This window comes from Emiliania huxleyi, assembly GCF_000372725.1.
Source record: "Emiliania huxleyi CCMP1516 unplaced genomic scaffold EMIHUscaffold_32, whole genome shotgun sequence".
NCBI classification, from domain to species: Eukaryota; Haptophyta; order Isochrysidales; family Noelaerhabdaceae; genus Emiliania; species Emiliania huxleyi.
In genome coordinates, this window is record NW_005199601.1 from 334,168 (window position 1) to 356,826 (window position 22,659).

The 22,659-nt window shown below is 64.5% G+C and overlaps 6 protein-coding genes across 6 annotated transcripts; 2 read left to right on the plus strand and 4 right to left on the minus strand.

The window, feature by feature from the left end:
- The first annotated feature begins 1,702 nt into the window (after window positions 1-1,702).
- VPS29 (vacuolar protein sorting protein 29) lies at window positions 1,703-3,110 on the plus strand. Its single transcript, XM_005774044.1, is given in 6 exon segments — window positions 1,703-1,729; window positions 1,791-2,179; window positions 2,244-2,284; window positions 2,381-2,457; window positions 2,535-2,648; window positions 2,664-3,110. 6 exon segments carry the CDS (start codon window positions 1,727-1,729, stop codon window positions 2,994-2,996), a joined length of 957 nt encoding a protein of 318 aa, XP_005774101.1. The 5' UTR covers window positions 1,703-1,726; the 3' UTR covers window positions 2,997-3,110.
- Window positions 3,111-3,394: 284 nt separating this feature from the next.
- Window positions 3,395-4,699, minus strand: EMIHUDRAFT_207673 (hypothetical protein; the record flags this gene model as incomplete). Its single annotated transcript, XM_005774045.1, has 4 exons — window positions 3,395-3,548; window positions 3,599-3,768; window positions 3,944-4,029; window positions 4,303-4,699. 4 exons carry the CDS (start codon window positions 4,697-4,699, stop codon window positions 3,395-3,397), a joined length of 807 nt encoding a protein of 268 aa, XP_005774102.1.
- Window positions 4,700-5,227: 528 nt separating this feature from the next.
- On the minus strand, window positions 5,228-6,379 carry EMIHUDRAFT_207674 (hypothetical protein; the record flags this gene model as incomplete). The annotated part of the gene is made up of 1 exon (XM_005774046.1): window positions 5,228-6,379. The coding sequence occupies one exon, from the start codon at window positions 6,377-6,379 to the stop codon at window positions 5,228-5,230; it is 1,152 nt and encodes a 383-aa protein (XP_005774103.1).
- Window positions 6,380-7,802: 1,423 nt separating this feature from the next.
- EMIHUDRAFT_101516 (hypothetical protein) lies at window positions 7,803-8,594 on the minus strand (the record flags this gene model as incomplete). Its single annotated transcript, XM_005774047.1, has 1 exon — window positions 7,803-8,594. The coding sequence occupies one exon, from the start codon at window positions 8,592-8,594 to the stop codon at window positions 7,803-7,805; it is 792 nt and encodes a 263-aa protein (XP_005774104.1).
- Window positions 8,595-10,353: 1,759 nt separating this feature from the next.
- Window positions 10,354-10,857, plus strand: EMIHUDRAFT_207676 (hypothetical protein; the record flags this gene model as incomplete). The annotated part of the gene is made up of 1 exon (XM_005774048.1): window positions 10,354-10,857. The coding sequence occupies one exon, from the start codon at window positions 10,354-10,356 to the stop codon at window positions 10,855-10,857; it is 504 nt and encodes a 167-aa protein (XP_005774105.1).
- Window positions 10,858-17,838: 6,981 nt separating this feature from the next.
- On the minus strand, window positions 17,839-19,024 carry EMIHUDRAFT_435671 (hypothetical protein). Its single transcript, XM_005774049.1, has 2 exons — window positions 18,280-19,024; window positions 17,839-18,200 (listed from the first exon to the last, which is right to left on the minus strand). Exons 1-2 carry the CDS (start codon window positions 18,979-18,981, stop codon window positions 17,976-17,978), a joined length of 927 nt encoding a protein of 308 aa, XP_005774106.1. The 5' UTR covers window positions 18,982-19,024; the 3' UTR covers window positions 17,839-17,975.
- Window positions 19,025-22,659: the final 3,635 nt, after the last annotated feature.

Here is a 22,659-nt window from a genome sequence, read left to right on the forward strand (position 1 = left end):
ACCCCTCGTAGGCTTTGCCTCTGACCGCCACCGTTCCCAGACTGCCTAATGGGATGGAAAGGAAGGCTCGGCGAGCGTATAGAAGCGTGCTCGACCTCGTCGTGGCAGCCTGCATGGCAGCGCTGGCGGGCGAGATGAGCGTCATGCCACCTGACCCGAGACGGGTCGCAGGCGTCGTACCGAGCGCGTCGAGACCGTGTCCTGATGTGATCTGCACGGGTGAGTCACGTCGGCGTCAAAGGAGCGACGTGCGACCTGTCAGAGCCCGATCACCGATCTCAGCTGCCTCTGCGCGTCCTGTGGATGTACCTTTGTCGCGCGCCGGAGACGACTCGACGCCGCTGAGATCGGAGATCAAGCTCTGACAGGTCGCACGTCGCTCCTTTGACGCCGACGTGACTCACCCGTGCAGATCACATCAGGACACGGTCTCGACGCGCTCGGTACGACGCCTGCGACCCGTCTCGGGTCAGGTGGCATGACGCTCATCTCGCCCGCCAGCGCTGCCATGCAGGCTGCCACGACGAGGTCGAGCACGCTTCTATACGCTCGCCGAGCCTTCCTTTCCATCCCATTAGGCAGTCTGGGAACGGTGGCGGTCAGAGGCAAAGCCTACGAGGGGTGGTGGAACCACATGTCACGGCTACTGCCGGCTCGACCCCACGATAGCCTCCGAAGGCTGACTTTGCGGCACCATCATCGGACGATGTCGACGAGTTTGGTCGCTCTCGCGGTAGCCAGATGACCTCTCTTCCTAGGATCATCGGCCATGGCCGCAGGGAGCGCGGGGGAGGGCGCTGGAGGCAACACGGAGCTCCGTTGGAGACGTTTTCAAGATTAGCGTGTCAGAGTGAAATGGCACTAGCCTCTCCTGTATAAATATCTCGTACCTCTTTAAGGCGGGATTAAGCTTGCTACACGACGGCTACGGCTCTAGGGCTAGTGCTACGGCCTACGGGGTGTGGAGGGTGAGTTGAACTCTTGAACAAGGGGTTGTGCGCCGGGCCCTCCTGCTCGGCTCCATCTCGATGGTTGTACGGCGGGCGCGGGGCCCGACCTCCCCTACTAGCCTTTTTCGGCTGCGGCCCCGCCGCCGTCTCGTCTTCTCTGCTTGATCCTGTTGACTCCGCCTCCGGCGATCTCGAGCCCGACTCCCCGGGTGAGGGCGGCGGCATCATGTCTCGTCGCCACCCCTCTACGGGAGGTCGGGCCGGCTCTCCCTGGTCAGCGAGTCGCGCCCGCACCCGTGGCCTCTCTATCGTTCTCGGCTCGCCCTCCCCTGCTCCTCACTCACTAAGCTCGGGAAGGCGCGGTCCCTCTTGTCGTAAAATCACGGCGGTCCAGCCGACGCCGCGACGGGTCTACCCCCGGTGGGCTCGCACGACCCGACTCCACTCGCAGAGGCCGAGTCAGCTCGACTCTCACCTCCTCCGACAGTTGACTCCAGGCCTCACCCGGGGCCCTCCGATCCCGGCCTTGCGGTCGGCGGGCTGACACCGATCGATGTCTCCCCACGGCACCATCCCCCCCTCGGGCCCCTCCCCCGGGTACCCTAGCCTCCGACTGGGCGGTTCCGGGCCCCCCAGGCTCCGCGTAGGTCGGAGTGGTGACGGCCACGCCGGCGGCGGGGGCGGGGGCGGGGGCGGGGTGATAGGATCGAGAGTCTTGTGCCGGCAGGTGCTGCAAGTGCTGCAAAGGCCAGCTGGGAACGCGGAGCGCGCCAGATATGGTGACTTTGGCCCGTTTGCCGGCCCATGGCCCCCATCGCTCACCGCCCCAATTCGTCCCAGGTGCTCGTGCTCGTGCTCGGCGACCTGCACATCCCGCACCGCGCGCCCAAGCTGCCCGACAAGTTCAAGGCGCTGCTCGTGCCCGGCAAGATTTCGTGCATCCTGTGCACGGGCAACATCGCAGACAAGCCGACGCTCGACTACCTGCGCACGCTCGCCTCGGAGGTGCACTGCGTGCGTGGCGACTTTGATGACGCCGTCTCGCTGCCCGGGGTCGCCGACTCGCTGCCAGAGACCAAGCTGGTCACTGTCGGGGACTTCAAGGTTGGAGTCGTCCACGGTCACCAGCTCGTGCCCTGGGGCGACGCGGAGTCGCTCGGGGCCATGCAGCGCCAGCTCGACGCCGATGTCCTCATCTCGGGCCACACCCATCGCTTTGCCACCTACGAGTGCGAGCGCTCCGCCCCGCCTGGCTGTCGCGGGCTGTTCTCACAGCGCGAGTGCGCAATTCAGGTACGAGGGCAAGCTCTTTATCAACCCCGGGTCTGCGACCGGTGCGTGCTGGACGCTGCCCCCCCCCCCCCCCCCGGTCCGACCAGGCCTCGCGCGCGGCGCGGCGCACCTGCACACCCCACCCAACCTCTCACCAGGGGCCTTCACCCCCACGCTCGGTCTGGGCGAAACTGCGACTCCCTCATTTGTGCTGATGGACTTGCAGGGCGCGCAGGCGCGGACGCCCCCGCTCCCCCCGGCCCTTGCTGTGCACACGCCTCGCGCGAGAAGACCCCGGCGCCGCCCCCCCAGGCCGTCATCTACGTCTACGAGCTGGTCGGCGGCGAAGTCAAGGTGAAAAAGATCGAGCACACCAGGGGCGCGCCGGCGGCAGTGGTGGCGGCGCCTCCGCCCGCGCCTCCGCCCGCAGCCCCGCTGCCCGCAGCGCCGCCGCCCGCAGACCCGCCGCCCGCGGACCCGCCACCCGCGGACCCGCCACCCGCGGACCCGCCGCCAGCGGACCCGCCGCCAGCGGACCCGCCGCCAGCGGACCCGCCGCCAGCGCCAGTGTCAACGACCGAGCCGCCGCCGACCGAGCCGTCGCCGACCGAGCCGCCCGCACCGGCAGAGGAGCCTGCACCGCCCGCAGCAGCGCCGCTCGCAGCAATACCGCCGCCCGAGGCTTCGTCGGCGGAGCTTGCGCCGCCATCGACCCAGGCGGATGATGACGCGCCGCCAGCGGAGGGTGCGCCTGCTGTGCCCGAGTCGTCGTGAAGGGCACAGTAGAGAGTCGCTATGTCTGTGCGGCGTGTCGGCTTGTGTCTTGTTTTCGCGTTGTGACTCGCAGAGGCAGCTCACACAAGACATAAAAGAACGGAGAGACTGCTCGGACTACTCCTTTACGACCTGACGAGCTTATTTCAAAACGAAAACCGTTTGAGACGCAAGGCACACGGGCGCGACGCACACTTCGTACGCTACGAGGAGATACAATTAGGCAAGGCGGCCGCACACAGGTGATGGTCCTCAGGCTGTTTGCAGACCGAGAGAAAAAGTCAAGGGAAGGCAAAGAAATCACATGGTCATAACAAAGAATCCTGCACAAAGATCGCACGGGCGGGGACCTGTTCCTTTTTACCCATCTCCTAGGATGCGTCCGTTTTATTTATTATTTACATGGTCATATGGGACTCATACAGGAGCCACCGCAAGGCGCTGGGGTACACGGCGGGAACGAAGGCGGATCCGAACGCAATAACACCCCAGCAAGCGCCGCGGACGGCATTCGCGAGATACTGCGAAAGGATAGACGTGACGAACGAGGAGCTGCGTGGAACTTTGGATGCATATTGGCAAGCCAATGTATCCTCGTGGACTCGGGGGCAGCCGGCCGCCCCGTGTCGAGGCCGGCGTCCGCTAGTGAGATGGCTGCAAGCGCCTCGGTGTCTGGCAGTTCCGGCGCCTCTCCTGCCTCTGACTCGATCAAGCGCTCGATGGCGCCGACCCGCTCCTCGAGGCTACCCTCGATCGCCGCGCCGAGGCTGGCCTCCAGCCGATCTCGACACGCCGCAGCAGGTCCCCGCCGCCGCCGGTCGACTCGCTGCTCACCGCCTCTTCGAGGGCGGCTGGGCGGGGCTGCGGCTTCGCCTCCCGTCTCGAGGCACCTCCTGACGGTCTTATGCCATCTTGCCGTGGAAGCATGCTTGTTGGCGCAACGTGACCGTCGTGTAATTTTGGGCGGCTGCTTCGTGCCACGTGACGCCTTCGACTACGAATCGCTCGCCCGGAAGCATGATAGTCTCAAACCCTGTTAGAGGGTTCGAAAAATTGCGGGGCGTGTCGTAGTCGGGGAGTTTTGGTGGTGTCGTTTGCATCATCCATGCCGATGATTGGAGCTTGGCGGGGTGCATGCGTTGAACGCGCGGTTGGCCGAGGGGGGGGAGCAGCTTCCAGCGCAAGAGAATGCATGGCTTGCGGGCGAGCCCCATCCCCAAATCCCTGGCGTGTCTGCAAAGGTGAGCATGGTCGTAGGGGTGAGCGTCTGGTTGATCCGCAAGAGCAGAGGGCCACACTTGCTCACGTGGTAAGCTGAGCGGCACATGCGTGTCGCCTCCTCGAATTGCAACCCCCACAAATCGCCCCCAAGGTCCTCCACTCGAAATAAGGCAACACCACCCGAGGCAGCCCTTTAGCGTGGTTTGCGCGTCTGTGCTGACGAGAGTGCGGGAGATGCTGCCCTCGTGCTGAACAGAGATTGCGCCAGCGGTAGCAGTGCTGCTTCGGCACACAACAACATTGCTCGTGGCCGAGCTGGCATAAACCGCCGCACCAGCCTCTGCGGCTGCAGCGGTGCTTCGGATCGCGTCGAGCACCGCGCCTGTATCGTGCATGAGCACAGCCTCGAACATACTGAGGTTGGCTATTCCGAGTTCGTTGAGCAGGCGCTCCAGCACAATGCTGAGCTGCGTCGGTGCCATTTGTCGACGTGTCCAAGGGAACGGACGTCGGCCGAAAGTCCTTCCGAAAAGTACGTCTAACGCCTCCTGCTAGCTGGGGCACGCTCCCATGCGGCTGGGGGCCGCTCTTCAGCTCGATTAGGGCGCTTTTCGCGCGATTTTACGGAATTACGGATTGGAGGGGGGTGGCGGCACATAGGGGGAGGGGGAGACGCCGATCCGGGAATCAAGTTGGTGCCGGCACACACTGGCATTCCTTCCAGCCTCCCGTGCAGCCCGCCCACGACCAAGAGGGTTCACGACGGCTTGAGTTGTGTGGGCACAGGCATAATGTGCGGGTGTGGGTGTGCATGTGTGTCCGTGCACACACGGGCGTCCGGGCTCTTCCCCCCCCTCCCCCCATAAATAAAGGCCCCATTGCGCCCAGAGGCACCAGAGTACTGTAGCGCACCACAGCGCGCTCCGAAGGGAGTGTGCTTAACACACATGCTCCTGCCGAGCACTTTGCAGCGCCGCTCACCCGGATGAGGCATCCTGTGAAGCTCGACTTTAAGGAGGGGGCAAGTAGCCAGTGTCCCCATGGCAAAATAGGGCGAGATCCGCCGTCCCATGGAAATTTCCCGTGGCCACCCGTCGCTGGAACTCCGCCAACCTCTCCCGTGTGTCCCTTCCTTGCGCCGTTGCGCCCGTCGGAAGCTCATGAGCATGTTTCTCAAGCCTGTTGATCTGTTTCTCAAGTCTCGCCATCGCGATCCTCTCCTTGTCCGTTGCAAGGAAATTCCGAGAATGGAATTGGCACCCTCGGGAGCGGAGGAGAGACAGCGTTTCCGTCTCGCCGACCGCATGGCATGGGCCATGCAACTCGCCTGCGAGGCGCTTGACCAATGATCTGTTCGTGATCCACTTGCTAACCTGCGGCACCAGGAAATACTCGCAGCATTCACAATCGAGTTTGACCAAGTCGAAGGTACGAGACGTGAGGCCATGCAACTCCATGAAACTCTCCCAATGGTAGACGGGCACCTCGCCTGACTTGCCGAAGCTGATGTTCACGTTCTGGCTCTGAGCGAGCGCATTGCCTGCCACCTCGAGCCACTCGAACGGCGCCCGACTGGCTCCCAACCCGCCAAAGACTGGGTATACGCCTCCGATCTTCGGGCGCCCCTGGAGCTCTTCCGTTGTTAGCACATGGACGCCGTTGAGCCAGAAGTTGATGCGGAGGATGAAGTAGGTGACTGGTGAGGGCTCGAAGGCGATGACTTGCGACTGGGGGTGCACACGTGCGATGAGAGAGGAGATGAAGCCAATGTTTCCGCCGACGTCAAGGATGAGAGGCATGGGCGAGGTGAGATGGCGAAGTCCATAGTCGTCACATTCCCCACAATCGCGTCCCCAAGCGTCACGGCGGTTTGCAAACTCTTTCTGGAGGCGCCCGATGGTGTCGTCCTTGGCAAGAGCCGTCACATTCACCGTGACGCCCAGCGTGCTGATGGCCGTCACCTTTGACATGCTCCGCACCATGTGCTGCGCCTTTTCGTGACCGACCAGGGAGACGCCGAGCGCCGACAGCCATGGTGGCAGGGCGCTCAGCTTGCCCAGCAGCAGCCCTTCGTGCATAATCATCCGTTGCGGCTGAACAGCACGCGCGGGACCGACGACGAGCGCAATGAGCGCGAGCGTCGCGGCGACCGTGTTGGTCATATGTCGCGTCCTCCTCGTCCTGCGCGGCACGCGGCAAGTCGAGATCAGGTGACAGGGGCGCTGGTGCGGTGCGGGCGGGAGTGTGTGCTGGCGAGGTGCTCGTGTGACAAGGCGGGCGGGCCATGTGGCGCGGGTGCTGCGAGCCGTGGCTTGCGCAAAGTCTGTGGGTGAGCGCTGGCGAAGCATCACGACACACATGAACAGAACACGCTGCGTGACGAAAGCGGGGGAGTGAGACTAGTCGTCTCCTCAAGTCGTCTCTCCACCGAGATCCATGAACAAGAGAGCTCAATCAGCTCTGAGCCATGAATATCGCCAGGAAGAGGGCGGGTGGGGGCGATTGAATCATGGCGCGAGGCGCGCTGGTCCATGGCAGCACGTTGAAGCAGAGCAGGTGGGGACGAGGACGCGCGTGAGGACGCGTCGCCTCTCTGCTGTGAATAGAGGGAGAGTGCTGCAGCGTTGGAAGCTTGGAACCGAAGCTCGGCGCCTCGCCCTCAGCAGAGCGGGCGAGAAAAGCTGAAGCTGTTCGCGCCACCTCTGCAAGGGGCCCCTCCAATCTCCTGCCCCACCGCTTGGTAGCAGGTCGCATCGACGGGTGGCCTTGCCTCCCACATCGATGCGGGCGTAGGGTTGAGTTGAGTAGTGCGTCATCTTGAGGAACGCTAGACTCGACTCCCTCTCGGAGATCGACGCCGCCCGACCCGCCGGAGATCACCGGAGATCACCCGAGATCACCCGAGATCACCGGAGGTCTCGATGTCGCGGCGACGACGATCTCGACGGGGCCCTGGCGTGGTTGGGCGTTGGGCGACCGCGCGGGCGGCGCGATTCCTTTTTCTTTTGCTTTTTTCTTGCTCGGGCGTTCTACTTCTATAGAGCCGCGTGGAGGGCGTGATGTCTAGACTCTTGACTTGTTTCCAGCGGTCGCACGTGTGAGATCCAAACTCGAGACCAAAACGGGGCAGCTACGGTAAAGCCCCTGGCCCTGCCCACCCCAGAGCTCGACGTCGAGCTCCGAGCTGCTCAGAAAATGGTTTCCAGGCTATGGCACAGCGGCGTTCGGAAAAGCGACGCGCGGTTTTGTCGTTTGAACACGTCGCTGGCGCCGACGCCGGCTTCGCCACCGGCGCCGCCACAGCCTAAGCCGGCGGCGCCGCCACGGCCTTCTTCACACGCCTCGCTCCGTGTACACCGCCCACCCAAGCAGCCTCAAGAGACTCGAGACGCGGCCGCCCTGCAGGAGCGACAGGAGCGCTCCAGCGCCGAACTCCGTCGGCGAGTCAAACAAGGGCGGCCGCGACGGCGCGGCGGCCACGGCTTGCTCCGTGTCCTCCTCCTCCGAGGCGACCGAGTCCGACTCGGAGGTTGCGTCCGAGCCGCCCCCCGCTCTCGCCTCACCGCGCCTCTCCTCCTCCTGCTGCTAGATTTTGATGAACCGATCCATGCTGAAGCGGATGAGCTCCATGCTCCTGGAGTGGTGCTGCAGCAGGCTGGCGTCGTCAATCAGGACGCCGTTCGGCGGCTCTGCGAGGTGCGGCGAGGCGAGGAGCAGCGGTGCGAGCCTCGACGCGTACTGCTTGGGCTGGCTGAGGCCGCCCTCGAAAAAGACGTACTTTGGGCGGAACTGCAGGATGAACCATATGTCGGTGGCGGCCATGGAGTACGTGGAGACGACGACCTCGATCGACTGTCCTTGGGCAACCCGGTGCCCGAGACTGGCAAATCCTGCGTAGCGCTGCTCGGGCCGGCCGCCGTTGGCGAATGCCGAGATGCCGTCGCGCGCGAATGCCGCGAGCCAGCATTGGTGAGCCTCGGCGGGGGCCAGCACGACGTAGAGCCCCCTCAGGCGCATCGCCTTGTGGTGCGCCACGAGCGCGGCGCAGGACGCATGCACATGCACATGCGGCAAGCGGCTGTCGAGCAGGCCGTTCAGCCCCTGCTCGTAGATGGCCCGCATCCACCGCGAACCCGGGTCGGCCTCGGCCTCATCCGGCAGTGACTCCACCCGGCCACGCAGGTAGACGCAGTTCTTGGTGAAGCTCTTCCAGCCACGCGGCGGCGTCTTTGCGGCGCGTGCCAGCTCATCCTTCCAGCGCTTGCACACGAGGCGAGCGCACTTGCAGCGGCGCAGCGCATCCTCGCGCAGGAGCGTGCCGAGGATGACGCCTAGGAGCTCGTCGGTGCTTAGCACCTCGTCGCAAAGTGACGACATGTCCCTCGATCTCTTTGGGCGAGACACTTGGCCTTGCCTCCGTCCAGGCAGCTTGCTCCCTATTTCACAGCCATCCTGAAATCGGGGAGGGACTGCGGTATTTTCTTCTTGAGCACTTGAGCACTGGATAGGGTCGATTCCGCGTGGTACGGGACCCCACGATCGTCTCGCCATTTTCTTCTCAATAACAAGGCTGCGAAGAGAGATAGGAAGAGGCAGACGCCAAGGGTGGGCGACGGCTAGCCCCGCACACTCCTCTTGAGCACTTGAGCACTGGATAGGGTCGATTCCGCATGGTACGGGACCCCTCGATCGTCTCGCCCTCCCTCACTGGTGTGTTCATGGGGGGGGGGGGGTCATAACAAACACGGTACAGGATCGAGGTGCACGCTGCCGACCGAGGCAGTGTCGTCCCCCCTCTCCCCGACGGCGATGGCGGTGTGACCGATCGAGCTACAAGAGGAGCTTGTTCAGCAGGATCAGGAGTGGCCAGATGCACTACCTCACTGGGCATGAGACCACCGCACGACGCATCCATCACCGTCTCGGATTTATGTGGAATCGAACCGGGAGGCTGCAGAGCGAGCCGCACATCAGCGCTCGCCTCCAAAGTCAGACAGTCACGCACGGAACGTTGACAAGCTTGGCATCGATTTGCCCAGCCCCGACTGGACCAATGGTGGCCGCGCTTCCCTTGGCGGCAGTACCTTTGGTCTTGCAAAGTCCAGAAACATGGCCGAGGCAGCATCTCCCCGGCCCTCCCCCCACATCGCATACGCCGCCCGGAGTGCTTCCGTGGCGCAGGCGCACCCTCCATGGTGCCCCCGGCGATCGAAGCACGTGCGCTCCCTGGCCCTCCCAGTCGTGAAGGGCGTTGCGAGCTCGGGGTGCCTGCCGTGATGGCGAGGAGCATCACGGTGGAGAGAGCGGCACGGCCCTGTTTGGGCTCGCTCGAGTTTCCGGTATAGGCGCGGCGCGCGCGCGCGCGGCGCGGCACGCAAAATAGTAAGGGGAGGGCTCCCAGGGCTTTGCAGGTCTTTTGAGCACTTGAGCACTGGATAGGGTCGATTCCTAGAGCGTATATCTTCTCAACCCTGTAAACCACCCCACTCCAGTGTAGGTAGGGGGGGGGTCTGGGGGGGGCTTTGCCCCCCCCAGCGGGGGGGTTCGGGGGGGCAGAGCCCCCCCGAAGAAAAATTTGCCATTTCAAGGCCAAAAATACGAAGTTTTTAACCCAAATTTGAGCCGTGTCACGCCTATCGGCCCCCTCGAACGGCGCTCCTAGTGACTCATTAGCGCTCCATCCACACCTCATATTGCACCTCATAAAGCAAAAAAGTTGTGTTTCAACCTCTACTGGTTGGGGGGGCAAAGGGGGGCGAAATAAGTTAAGGAAAACTATTATAGTGAAAAATATCCGCCCCGAATCGATATACCCCAGCCAGGTATTTCAATTGACCTTACAGTGACCTTACAGCCGCAATTGAAATACCCAAGCTTGGTATCTCATATAGGGTGGGTTTTTTCAAAAAATGCAGTAAAAGCGTTGCAAATCGCCTCGAATGATTGCGGGTGGTCACCGGGACTATAGTGTACTTATTCGATTGATCTCACTGAACACTCGCGATTCTAAAACAAACTTTTTTGTACGTAAAGTCATAACAGTCGCGCCGTGCTCAACATGACGCGTTCTCGGCATCGCCGCGAGCATGAGATACAGAAGGCAATCGCTCACTTTTTGCGCGAACACCGGCCTGACATGCCCTTTGTGGGTTCTGTCAATGGCGCCTTCCTTGGCGGCGGTCGCCTTGGCGCCATACGATGGAACGCACTCCGAACAACCGGGAGCTCGAGCGGCTACCCAGATGTTTTCGTGCACTGGCGAGGAGCCTTCAACGAGATCGGCTTGGCAGTCGAGGTGAAAGTACCCGGTGCTCGGCTGCAACCGCGCCAACAGGAGTGGCGCACACGGTTGGTTCGGGCGGGTGCTGTGTTTGTCGTCGTGCATTCACTCGATGAGTTTGTGCAAGCTCTCAACAGCTACCTAGGAGACACGCCAGCACCGGCAGCGGAGAGCGACAATTCGGCAGACTCGATGCAGAGGGCGGATGAGGCACAAGACGAGGTTGCCGCCGAGGCCGAGGAGTTCGAATACGGGGCGTGGGGCACTTGGGGATACGATTATTCTTCGGCGCCGGCTGCTCCGGCACACTCTGCACCGGCTCAACCTGGAAGCTCACCTGAGACTGCGATATCTCTCTAGAGCACGGCTGCGACCGCCGGCTTTGCCGGCTTGTATTTATTTCGATCGATCAGGCTGCCTGCTGCAACCTGGCCCTGTGGGTTGGGTAGTCTGTATCAGAGCACAACTCGAGCCTTCCGCAACTGATGATGAATTGTGTATTTTGGTTCGAGAGCATGTGGATAAGTTGTTTGCAAGGTTTGATAAGCTGTGGCGGGCGGCGCTGTGGCGGGCGGCGCTGTGGAGACCTGAAGGCCCGAAGGTTGTGCCGGCTCAGCCGCGCGGCGAGGCGGCGGCGAGGTCTCCGAATCGATTGCTCCGGAGGAGCGCTGTTGAGGTGCGCCACCTCTTGAGCGCCTCCTCTCCGGCGCTCTCAGGCCGCTGCCTTTGCGTTGCCGTTGCGCTGCTGCGGCTCGCCGCCGGCACCGCCCACCGCCACCCCCCTCACCGCCGCGCGAGCACGGCGCGCGGTCCGAGCTGTCGCGTTGGTTCGGACGGACTACTGCCGCGGCGCGCTCGAGGGCGGTGATCGCTTGCCCGCACGGCAGCAGATGACGCTCTAGTTCCCGCCGCCACCTCATTTTTAGGCGCAGCTGCTGCGGCTCGTCGCCCACCGCCCCGTCGCCGCTCCCCTCGCCCGCGCGCGGCGCGCGGGCTCAGTAGTCGCGACGCAGCCGGCGGCGGCTCTCGGCGGCGTTTCTGCGGCGTGCAGCGCCGTGCTAGGTCGCCGGCGGCCGTCAACCAGCCCCGTCGCTCTCGCGGCCGTGACCCGAGTCTCGGTCGAGTATATAGGCGGCGCCGAGCGGAGATGCTGGGTCCTCCGCCGCGAGCCGCGCGGCGGCAGTCGCGAGGCAGCCGGCGGCGGCTCTCGGCGGCGTTTCTAAGGCGTGCAGCGCCGTGGTAGGTCGCCGGCGGCCGTCAACCAGCCCCGTCGCTCTCGCGGCCGTGACCCGAGTCTCGGTCGAGTATATAGGCGGCGCCGAGCGGAGATGCTGGGTCCTCCGCCGCGAGCCGCGCGGCGGCAGTCGCGACGCAGCCGGCGGCGGCTCTCGGCGGCGTTTCTAAGGCGTGCAGCGCCGTGGTAGGTCGCCGGCGGCCGTCAACCAGCCCCGTCGCTCTCGCGGCCGTGACCCGAGTCTCGGTCGAATATGCAGGCGGCGCCTCTCTCCGCCAGCGCCGCTCCGCCGGCGCCTCCCTAGGTGCGGGGCGAGCGCGCCGCGCGGGCCAGGCCGCCGTGCTGCGTAGCGGCGCTGGCGCGAGTCGCTCCTCCGGGCTACTAGTAGACGTCGCTTTGCGCGCGTCTGACCGACCCAAGGCGCGGGCGCACCTCTTTTAGGCCTCGGCGGCGCGGCTCCGCCGCCGCCGCCGCCCCGCCGGTGCTTCGCTTCGTGCGGCGAGCCCGCCGTGCCGGGCGTGCCGTCGCGGCGGCGGTGCGGCCGGGTTTCCCCGCCCAAGGCGCGCTAGTAGACGACGCTTTGCGCGTGGCTGGTCCGCCGGAGACGACACACCGGGCCCGACCGCGGCCGCACACCTCCCACCCTCGGCCCACCGCTCGGCGCACCTCGAGATCACACCCAGGGCTCGCCCTCCGGCCGGCGGCACGGCCTCAGTAGCACGACAAGGCTTTCCGTTCGCACTCGCCCCGCTCCCCCCCCGGCTCACCCGCGCGAGAGACCCGCCGGAGCTGCCAAACCCGGGACCCCCCCCTGTCCGACTAGCTCACCGCTGGCCACCGCCGCTCCGCGAGCAGCGTGATCACACCCCCCCCTCGCCCTCCTAGCCAGCGCTGTGCTCATCTCGACGCCGTTCGACCCCTGGAGTCTCCGGAGCACCAGCCACGCCGCCTCTGCCTCAGCCGCGGTAGACACCGGCGGAACCCCGACCCCGCGTGCGAATACATGACCGCCTTTTTGCGGCACGGTCAGACCTGGTCGGAGGGCTAGGCCACACCTAGAACTAGCCCTCCCTACCCGCACATCCACACAGATCGCCATACTCAGACCCCGCGGGCCCCCGGAGTGCCAGCTAGTCCGTGCTCTGACGCTACCGCGGTAGACACCGGCCACTGCCCCACTCGCCCCCCTCGCCCCAGGACCACCTCTACACTGGCTCACCGCCTAGCACACATGGCGGCGCGGGGTTCTGCTTCCGCGCCGACCCAAGTCGCGGGCGGATTTTCCATAGGCTTCGGCGCCGCGGCTCCGCCGCCGCCGCCGCCCCGCCGCGGGCCCCCTCGGCGCGAGGCGTGCGCGGCGCGCCGGGATCGCCCGGCGCATCACATTTCGTTCGGATTCGCGCGCGCGCGTGTCGCGTCGCTCGGCGGCGGCGGGGTTGCTCGCTCCTCGCCCGGCTGGTTGTGTGGCGGCGTCTAGGTGTTCGCCCCCCTGGCCCGCGCCGCCCAGCGACGGGCTCCGTAGGCGTAGCGCGAGTGCGCCGCGCGGGCCAGGCCGCCGTGAAGCGCAGCGGCGTCTCATTGCGCGCGCATGAAGCGCTGGCGCGCCAATCGCTTCCGCCCCGCCTCCCGCGTCCCGGTACGACCTGACGCACTATCGACGAGCCACTATCAGTTAGTGGCTCGTCGCTAGTGCATCTTGCCCGAGTGTCAACACTACATCACTTACTCGACACTACATCACTTCTCAAAAGACAAAACATCGCTACGCGCCGCGATTTAAAACGTGACAATTATGCGTGCGGCTACGTGGCTAGCCCAGTATATCGTGTGTATGTGTTTGTCAGATCGAGAGGGAGAGAGGGGTAGGAGAGTGGGGAGGGGAGGACGGCAGGCAAAGGACCTTCACCCGGCGAGCCACGGCTGCAACAAGCCGGTGCAGCTCGTAAAGCGCCAACTTCGCGATCAGCAGATAAGTAAACTCCGCGTTGATGCTCATCCACGGGCGATCGCTGTTGCTCTGAACAACCAGCAGCCATGCCGCAAGCTTGAAAACGACTGCTCCCTGCTTGAAACCGATCAAGGCAAAACCGAAGGAGACAAAGGCGAGAATCCCCGCCATCGACGGTGTAGCTAGCGTGAGCATGCTCACCACGGACACAATCCGAAAGACGTTTTCCGCGGCCGTGAACGCGTACCATTTGAGCCATGGAACACGCGCGGCCACCGCCACAATGAGGAGGATACGTGCGATCAGAAGGGCGGCATCCTTGACGACAGATGAGCGCAGCTCATGTGACAAGATGCTTGCGACGACCTTGTGGGATCGAACCACTCCGGGAAAAGGAGGTTTATCGGATTGGTCCAATTCACAATCCGAAGGGCAGGGTTCGTCGCACTCTGATTCGCCACCAGCAGCCATTTCCCAGTCGACCTGCAACTCCCAGTCATCCCCATCAGCGTCATTCCCACCACCCTCCTGCTCACTGAACCCCGCCTCTTCCTCTTCCTCAGTATCGGAGTCACTCACACCCTCGTCTTCAGCCTTTGACGAAGATGTCGAGAAGTCGATATCGCCGATGTCCGGACCATCGTCTCTCGCAATGATGTTGTTGTGACGGTTGAATTTTTGCCGATTTCTGTAAGCGTCCATTTTTGAATAGGTTTGGAAACCACCGAGGGGTACGATTCCACATAATTCATCCGACGGAAACGTGGCGATGGCACCTGATTCGGGGCGCAGTGGGGGGGGGGGGGTGAGGATTTGGTTCTGAAGAAGGTGGGGCGAACCGAGGGGGATGGGGGAGGGTCACCGTTTGGGCGAGCCAAGGCTGTGGCGCCGACGGCGGCACCCTTGTACGAGGCTGTGAGGGGAGCGGCGGCCAGAGGGGGGGCGGCAGCGACGCAGGCGAGCCGCACGCGCGCGCGACTGAGGGAAGCGCGGGCGGCGGGAAAAAGGAGAACGGCGGCGGCGGCGAGGCGCAAAACGGGGGCGGCGGAAGTGGGGGCGACGGCGGCGGCGGAGTGAACGGCGGCGCGCGCACGGACGGCGACGAAATCGACGGCGGGGAGGGGCAGGGCTGCATGGCGGCGGCAGGCGCGCGCACATTCGTCGTGTTTTCGCATTGGCATTCCACGTGCTCCTCGGCGACCGGCGTGCGCGGGAACGGCAGGGGTCATGTCGCGCGCACCGGGCGGCGCCGTGCTCGCAGCAGCCGGGATCGCGGCAGAGTATGGTGGAGAGCTCTACCCGCGCACCTGCCCAGCGATGAGCTTGACGCCGCTCCTGGCAGGCGAGGCAGGGATCTCGGCGACGTTGGAGAGCGGGCGCACGATGTCGTGGGCGACGCCCGTCCGCAGCCACGTCGTGGTGACGATGATGGCGAGGAGCATCACGGTGGAGAGGAGCGTCCGGCGCTGCTTGGGCTCGCTCGAGTTAGCGGTCTCGGCATGGGCGCCGGCCGCGGCACGGGTTTTTCATTTATCAGGGCTTGAAGGTGGACCTCCAAGAATTCATTTATCAGGGCTTCCGAGGTGAACCTCGAAGAATTTTTGTACTCTTTGCTGTACTTTGGGGACGTTATATATTGTAAGTACCCGTCCTCAAAGTACAGAAGAGAGTACAGATTTCCCCTCTGCGAAGCCTGCCTTTACATAGTAAAAAAGAAAACCAGGGCGACTTTTCCCCTGTTCACGCCCTCACACAGGCCAAAGTTGGACCGCGCGAGATCGCCCCCTCGCGCCGTCCGTCGGGCCCGAGCTGTATGTCCGTGCCAGAGGCCTCTCCCGCCCATCGATCGCCTCTGGGCTGACTCGTGCGAGCGGTTCTCCGTGTATCGATGGTGGACAGTAGCCGGCATGGCTCACGGGACCCACAAAGCAGCTATCGCGCAGCGCCCGTCGCTACACGTAGACAGTGAACACTGGATACGTCCAACGGCGTCCAACTTGGTAAAATTCGGTCCAGCTGATTAACCCTGGTAGGTGGACAAAAATATGCGTTTTTCGGCCTCCCCTCCCTAACATTAGCCGGCCAAAATGTACTCTGACCGGTTAATATTATTAGGGAGGGGGGGGCGGTCGGGTGTCAGACCTACCTAGGTAGCGCTAGGCGTGCGAGGCTGACGTATTTTGGACAATCCACCTACCAGGGTTAAAGGCCTATTTAAACGCTGCCGAGTGGGCGGACAACACCATCCCGACGGACACTCCCGACGAGGGGAGCGACACGGAAGGACCCGCCCCCGCCCCTCGGGGCGGGGGACCCCGCCCCCCCGGGGGGCCCTTTGGGGCCCCTCCAGGGGGCGACCCCTCCGGGGAGGCCGGCCATCCCCGTGCCGGTTCTCCCCAACCAACCCCGCCGGCAGCGCGAGCTGCCGGCCACATTGAGCGGTTCGTCCGCGTCGCGCACTCGTCCCAACCGGGGGCCGCAGACTCGTTCTGCGCGCCAACGGCTGGTGACGCTGTGTTGCCCTTGAGCTAGTCCTTCCCCGGTCGCCTAGCCTCTGCGCTGTCTGGCGGACGCCTGTATGCCATGCACGCGGACCACGCTTGCGTGGATACGTGGCTGGCAGGCTGACCCGTGTGCGGGGTAACCCGCGCACGGGGAAGCTTCACGGGTTCGAGCCGTCAAACATTGAGCAGCGGAGGTGTGCCGAGGGGGACCGGGAGGCGGTAAGCCGTCGTCGCCCGGCGCTTGTCGTATCTGCGTAGGAGGGTTAATCGTGCGAGAAGCTGCCGCAACGCCACGGCATCGCGCTCGCGAGCTGGCCGCAGCGTCTGCTCCTGCTGGCGACTCCCAAGGGAGGAGCCACCCTAGCCACACAGCTAGCACTGCGCGTGCGTGGGGGCAGCTGGACGCAGCCGTGAACTTCTCCTCCATCCACCTCCTGCAAAGCGCGCTATGAGTCGCAGACATCGGTCGCCGCTGAGATTGTGCCCGTGTGCAACCTCCATGCGTTTCGAGAACAGGTGCTCTCCAAGATGAGCGAGCACCGCCGGGCGAGCTGCACCGTTGTCTGCACGCCAGACTCGGGCTGGACATGCATCAAGCTTATTCGCTCACCTTTTGACCGCGTGGTCTCTTCGTACATACAGATCATGCGCGCGTTCCGGATGTCGCGCGACTTTCGCGAGCTGCAGCGCGTGCGGCCGCACGATGCGAATGGTTGGACGAATGCCTCCTTCGCGGAGTTTGTGACTGCGCTCGAGGCTCGCGCCGCCACCAAGTGGAGCTCACCAAATGACTTCCATTTCATGCCGCAGCGCGACGCGTGCGACGACAAACACTCGGCGCACGCAGCACGCACAGCAGGTGAAGCACACGCGCGTGGCCACAACGGCTCCCGGTCCTTTATCGAGGAGGAGGAGGATTTCATAGAGCTCTAGATCTACGTTCCGCTCGAGCTACTGTCGAGTGCCCTCACGCAGCTAATATCGAAGGCCCGATCAGAGGCTCGCCGCGCCCGTGCGGCGCGCCGAGGCGGCGCCGAGGCCGGCGCCTTGCACCCGGCCCGCGGCCGGCACCGCCTCGCCCCACAACTGACCGCCCTGCGGCGCCTGCGCAGGCGTTCCTTCGACCTCGCTCAAAGCGACGGCCGGGTGTGGGCTGCTCCCTTGCCCCGTCACCCGCCGCGCCCTCGCCCGACCGCCTCACCGCGCACGGAGCGCTCGGCTGCTCGCCGCCGCCGCCGCGCGTCCCGCGCCGCCACACTTGCCCACCCTTGCCTGACGCGCGCTCTGGCAGAGCGCGCGTCTCTGGCACAAGACGGAGCAGCGACCGCGCCAGCGGTCGCTGCTCCGCCCCTCCGTCGCGCGCGCCGCGCGCGCGCTGCCGCCGCCGCCGCCGCCGCCGCTCCCTCCTCGCCGTCTTCCCCACCCCTACACCCTCTGTTGCGCACACGCGCGCGCGCTGCGCGCCCCCGCCCCCGCCCCCGCCCCCGCCCCCGCCCCCGCTCCCAAGCGCCCCTTCCCCGGTAGGTGTGCGTAGAAAGTGGAACCAATCGAGAGGTGGCAGAAGCCGCCGTGTGTGACACATATTTTGCGGCACGTGAGACAGGGCCCCGCGCGGGGCGTTTTTATGCAAACATGCAGCGACGGGCCGGCCTGCGCAGCCTCTAACTATTTTACACAAAACTCTAACAAAGAACCCTGCACAAAGCGATCGCCGCACGGGCGGGGGTCTGTTCATAACGTTCCTTTTTACCCCCATCTCACAGTACAGAGGTATGTGTGTTTTTATTTTTATTCATTTACGCGGGAGGGGGTTACTGGTTACTCGCCCTCCCCCGTGTGTGTAGCAGTGAAAGTGGTAGCCCTCCTCCGGCGCCCACGACGCGGCGAACGTGTCGCCGAGCGAGGCGTTGGCGGGCCTGCGCACAAACGGGTTTTGCGCGCTCGGCCTGTGCGCAGCGTGCGCCGCGACGCCGTCGTCCCCGACGCAGACCCGCGGGTGCGCCCTTGGGCTGCACACCTACAGCGGCACGAGGCCGCAGGGTCACGCCGCGCTGGCTTGCTTGCTCCGGCCCCCGCAGCCGGCACGGCGCGCGCGCCGTGCTCCCGCCCGCCGCCTCCTCCTCGAGCGCCTCGAGCGCCTCGTAGGAGAGGACGCGGCTGCCGGCCTTGGTCGAGCGCAGCAGCGCCAGGCCGCGCGCCGCCGCCTCGGCGGTGCGAGGCAAGCAGACCTCGAAGAAGACCACGTCTGCCTCGGCGAGCGCGGCTCGCGCCGCCGCTCCCAGCTCAAACACATCGCCGACGGAGAGCTCCAGCTCTCGTGAGGAGCCCTCGCGCTGATGCGCACTCGTGTCGGCCGCGGGAGGTCGCTCGCTGATCCGCACGCATGCGCCCGGTGCGTGCGCCAGCAGCGAAAAGCGCTCGGGAATCCGTTCACAGAGCCGCAGCAGCGCCGCCTCGCCCACTCGGTAGCGCGCCGCGGCCAGCTCCACCGCGGTGACGCGTAGCAGGCTGGGGCATTCGAGGAACGCCTGCAGCGCGACCTTGCCTGTCCCCGCACCGAGCTCCACCAGCGAGCGACCGCTTTGCGCGTCGAGGTGCGCTTCGCCGAGAGCCTTGCGCACGCCCGCGGGGAGCACCTCGCCGTATTGAAAGTCGTGCCGCTCCGCCTCCTCGAGCAAAACCTCTGCCGGTGTCAATGCCGCGTTGTGGCCCGCGGTGCTGAGGCCGTGGAGGCCGGCGTCGTCGCCGTATGCAGTCGTGAGCACGGCATCGACGGGGGCGGAGGAGGGGAAGGGCATTTTCCCGGTTACAGTGTGGGCCGGGGCTGGCCGCTTTGGGTTGTCGGCCCTTGTTGGCCCTCCTTTGGTTCACCCTTGGGTTTCTTGCCGCCCGAAGGCCTACATATTATGACTGCATGCATGCACTTAGTGCATGAGGGCTGCGGGACGAGGCATATCACGGTCGATGGCGCCGATGATTACCTCCGGAATGCCCTCGCAATCGCCTCGGATGGGGACCACCGGAGACAATCTGGAGGGAGGGAGGGAGAGGGCGGAGCGAGCAGAGAGAGAGGAGAGCCTTTGAGCCTTGGCACCAGCCAGGCAGTTGATTTGGCCCTGGCACCAGCCTTGGCAGTTGAGTTGGCCTTGGCACCAGCCTTGGCGGGCGGGCACGCGGGACATGCCAAGGGGCGCGGCGCCGACAATCACGGCGGTGATTGCGGCGCAGGTGGGGGGACGGGAAGTCCGTCGGCGTTGCCGGGGGCCCAAGGAAGCGCGAGGGAAAAATTCCGCCGCTGAGGGCGCTCGTGCGGCAATAGCCGAGTGGAGGGGGGAGCGTGCCGGACGGGGCGTCGTCGGAACTCTTGCAGAGATGTTATATGACACTCTCTTTAAGTTGAGATCTGATATGGAACGCGAGCAAATTGCGGAGTTTATTGGTCGAGTTTTCCCGCTACATGGAAGAGAAGAGCTCGGAGAGAAATATAGTGAGGAACTGTACCTCCATCAATGTCCCCCAGCAGAGGGCGGCTGCAAGGAACTGGAAGGAACTCGAACGATAAAGAGGTATGTGTTTCTCCAGCCAAACACAAACACTGGTACTGAAACGCTGACAAAAGCTGAGTTAGAAAAATTCATGAATGATAAGAGTTCCTCGTTATTGGATAGGGCAGGTTTGACGATGACAAAAGCTGAGTTAGAAAAATTCATGAATGATAAGAAATGAGGTCGCCAAAGTTGCGAGTTAGTTGGATGCGCCGCCGCGCTGCCGCGCCGCCGCGCCGCCGCCAAAGTCGCCGTCGGCCTCGAGTGAGCTGTGTGCGGGGGGGGGGGGGGGGGGGTAGCGCGCAGCGCATGGTCTGGAGTGTAAGATTGAACGCGGACGCGGTGATGGAGAGGCTCTCGTCGGCCGTGCACGATGTCAAAGCGGATGTTGGGGTTGTCAAGCAGAGGCGAACCGCGCTCAACCGGCACGCCATGAGTAGGCTCTGGGCTCCCTCTCCCCTCGCTTTCCTCCTCCTCCTCCTCCTCTTCCTCGCGCATGCATCGCAAAGTGAACTGGAAAAGCTGGACGGTGCAGCAGACGCTCACCGACAATGCTGGCACAAAGGCCCACCTCAATTCCCAAATGAGGGGCCAGTTCACAAAGGTCTCAACTGATGCACAGAGGCTGAGGAGCGAGTGAATCTCCGCGTCTGGCGTTAGATTTTGTTGCTGAAGCCATACGGGCATGCTCTCGACTACAGCGCCGGCGGTGAGATTCGGAGCAAACCATCCACACGCCTGCTGCTTGGAGGATTCAACAAAGTCTATTCGCATCAACGTCAAAACCAAAGTCAGGAAGAGCACCACCTGCGCAGCCAGGATGCAAGCCAGCGAGGGGCGCCCCATAGGACCCAGATAGATCGCTAGGACCCACGCAAGCCACAGTCCAAATGCAGCGTAAAACTGTGGGCCCGAGAGCGATATGCCATGTCCGCCTTGCGTTGTTTCATAACATCGAAGGCTAAGCTCAAAACTAAAGGATTTCTATGAAAAAAAGAAAAAAAATCCCGAAAAAATCGGCGCCTGCGGCGGGCCATGGGACCCCATCTCCCCCCCGCATGGACACCCTCTGGGGCCCCCGCGCCGGCCCAGAGTTGGGTACCCTAGAATTCGGCGGCGCATTCGACGTCGTCGGCGCGCTGCCCCGCGTTGAGCCCCGCCGCTCGTAGCGACGGCCGCAGGTCGGCCCGGTGCAGCGCGCCCTGGCGGCAGACTGAAGAACGGCCACGAGGGGTGTGTGATGTGCGGTGCGGGGTGTGAGGGGGCAGCGTCTTTGTGATTGTGTGTGCGCGCGCGCCGCCGCCGCTTGTGATCTGAACTGAAGAGGGGGGGTGCGGGTGCGGCCTTGAGAGCTTACGGGTGGTCTCACCGCGCCAGAGGCTCTGCCTCTCCTCTCGGGGATTGAACTGAGGGATAGGGGGGGGGGTGTCCTCCCTCTTCCCACCGACGATGCCCGGGTTCAACCAATCCGGAGAGGCGTCCTCGCTCGTTACCATTCCTCCATACACACTACCCGGCTTCATCGGCGGGCGTCTGGGAGTGTGTCGTCAACTCACCGGTGGTCTTTCTTTCAGTGTGCCAGCGGGCCAGATGATCGGGATCGGGTTGCGGGCATTGGGGCCCCCGAACTCTATTTTTTATCACGTAACAATTTTTATTTTTATTCATATTTCGCGCCCGGTCCTCGACGGAGCCGCGCGTTTATTTTTCGCCGCGCGAGCGATGTTCACTACCTGACCTAGTTCAACTTTGCGGGTTTTCTTCGACGCGGCGGGCAGGCGGGCTCGCCCGCGGCCCGGCGCGCACCGCCTTGTCCCTTCACATTACCGCCCCGCTCCTGGTGCCCACGCCTCGATCTTCTTGGGCAGCAACTGTGGTTCGACAGGTCCTCTCCGTGGCCTAGGCAGCCGTGTTCGCCCCTGCCCCACGTGAAGACGGCGCCGTCGGCGGTGAGGGCGGTGCTGTGGATGGCTCCAGCCGACACAGCGACGACGCGCTTGTCAGCCAAGGCCTCGACCTTTTTGGGCAGCAGCTGCATCTGCTCGTCGCCGTGGCCCAGCGTGCCATCCTCTCCATCGCCCCAGCTCCAGACGCCGCCGTCGGCGGTGAGGGCGAGGCTGTGGAAGTTTCCAGCCGAGACAGCGACGACGCGCTGCCCAGTGAAGGCCACGATCTTCTTCGGCAGCAGCTGGTACTGCTGGTCGCCGTGGCCCAGCTTGCCAGAGACTCCACTGCCCCAGCTCCAGCCGGCGCCGTCGGCGGTGATGGCGAGGCTGTGGAAGCCTTCAGCCGTCACAGCGACGACACGCTGGTCAGCAAACGCCTCTAACTTCTTGGGCAGCAGCTGGTCCTGATGGTCGCCGTGGCCCAGCATGCCAAAGCCTCCACCGCCCCAGCTCCAGACGGCGCCGTCGGCGGTAAGGGCGAGGTTGTGGTTGCCTCCGGTCGACACAGCGATGACGCGCTGGCCAGCCAAGGCCTCGATCTTCTTCGGCAGCAGCTGGTGCTGCTGGTCGCCGTGGCCCAACCGGCCATAGACTCCATTGCCCCAGCTCCAGATACTGCCGTCGGCGGTGAGGGCGAGGCTGTGGCCGCCTCCAGCCGACACAGCGACGACGCGCTGCCCCGCCAAGGCCTCGATCTTCTTGGGCAGCAGCTGGTTCTGCGTGTTGCCAGCCGAGGGCGGGCCGCCGAAGGCCAAGGCCAAGGGCGGCGGTGCGGCGGCGGCGGCGGCGCCGCCGCCACCGCCCGCGCCGCCGCCGCCCGCGCAGCTCGCGTCGATGCGCAGCCTGCTCTCGAGTGCCACATCGAGCGCGAAGAAGCGTCAGCGGGAGGCGCCGCGGGCCGGCGCGAGCGTCTAAAAAAAAGGTCGGTGACGCGTAACAACGACCCCGTCTCACCCTGTGTCGTCGGAAAACACCCGAGATGGAG

Coding starts and splice junctions, on each gene's coding strand:
- EMIHUDRAFT_435671 (XM_005774049.1), bottom strand. CDS start 18,981: ATGCCCTTCCCCTCCTCCGCCCCCGTCGATGCCGTGCTCACGACTGCA. Junction 18,201..18,279: donor AGGCGGCGGGCGGGAGCACG/GCGCGCGCGCCG, acceptor GTGCCGCTGTAG/GTGTGCAGCCCAAGGGCGCA.
- VPS29 (XM_005774044.1), top strand. Junction 2,285..2,380: donor CAACCCCGGGTCTGCGACCG/GTGCGTGCTGGA, acceptor ACCTCTCACCAG/GGGCCTTCACCCCCACGCTC. Junction 2,458..2,534: donor TGGACTTGCAGGGCGCGCAG/GCGCGGACGCCC, acceptor CCGCCCCCCCAG/GCCGTCATCTACGTCTACGA.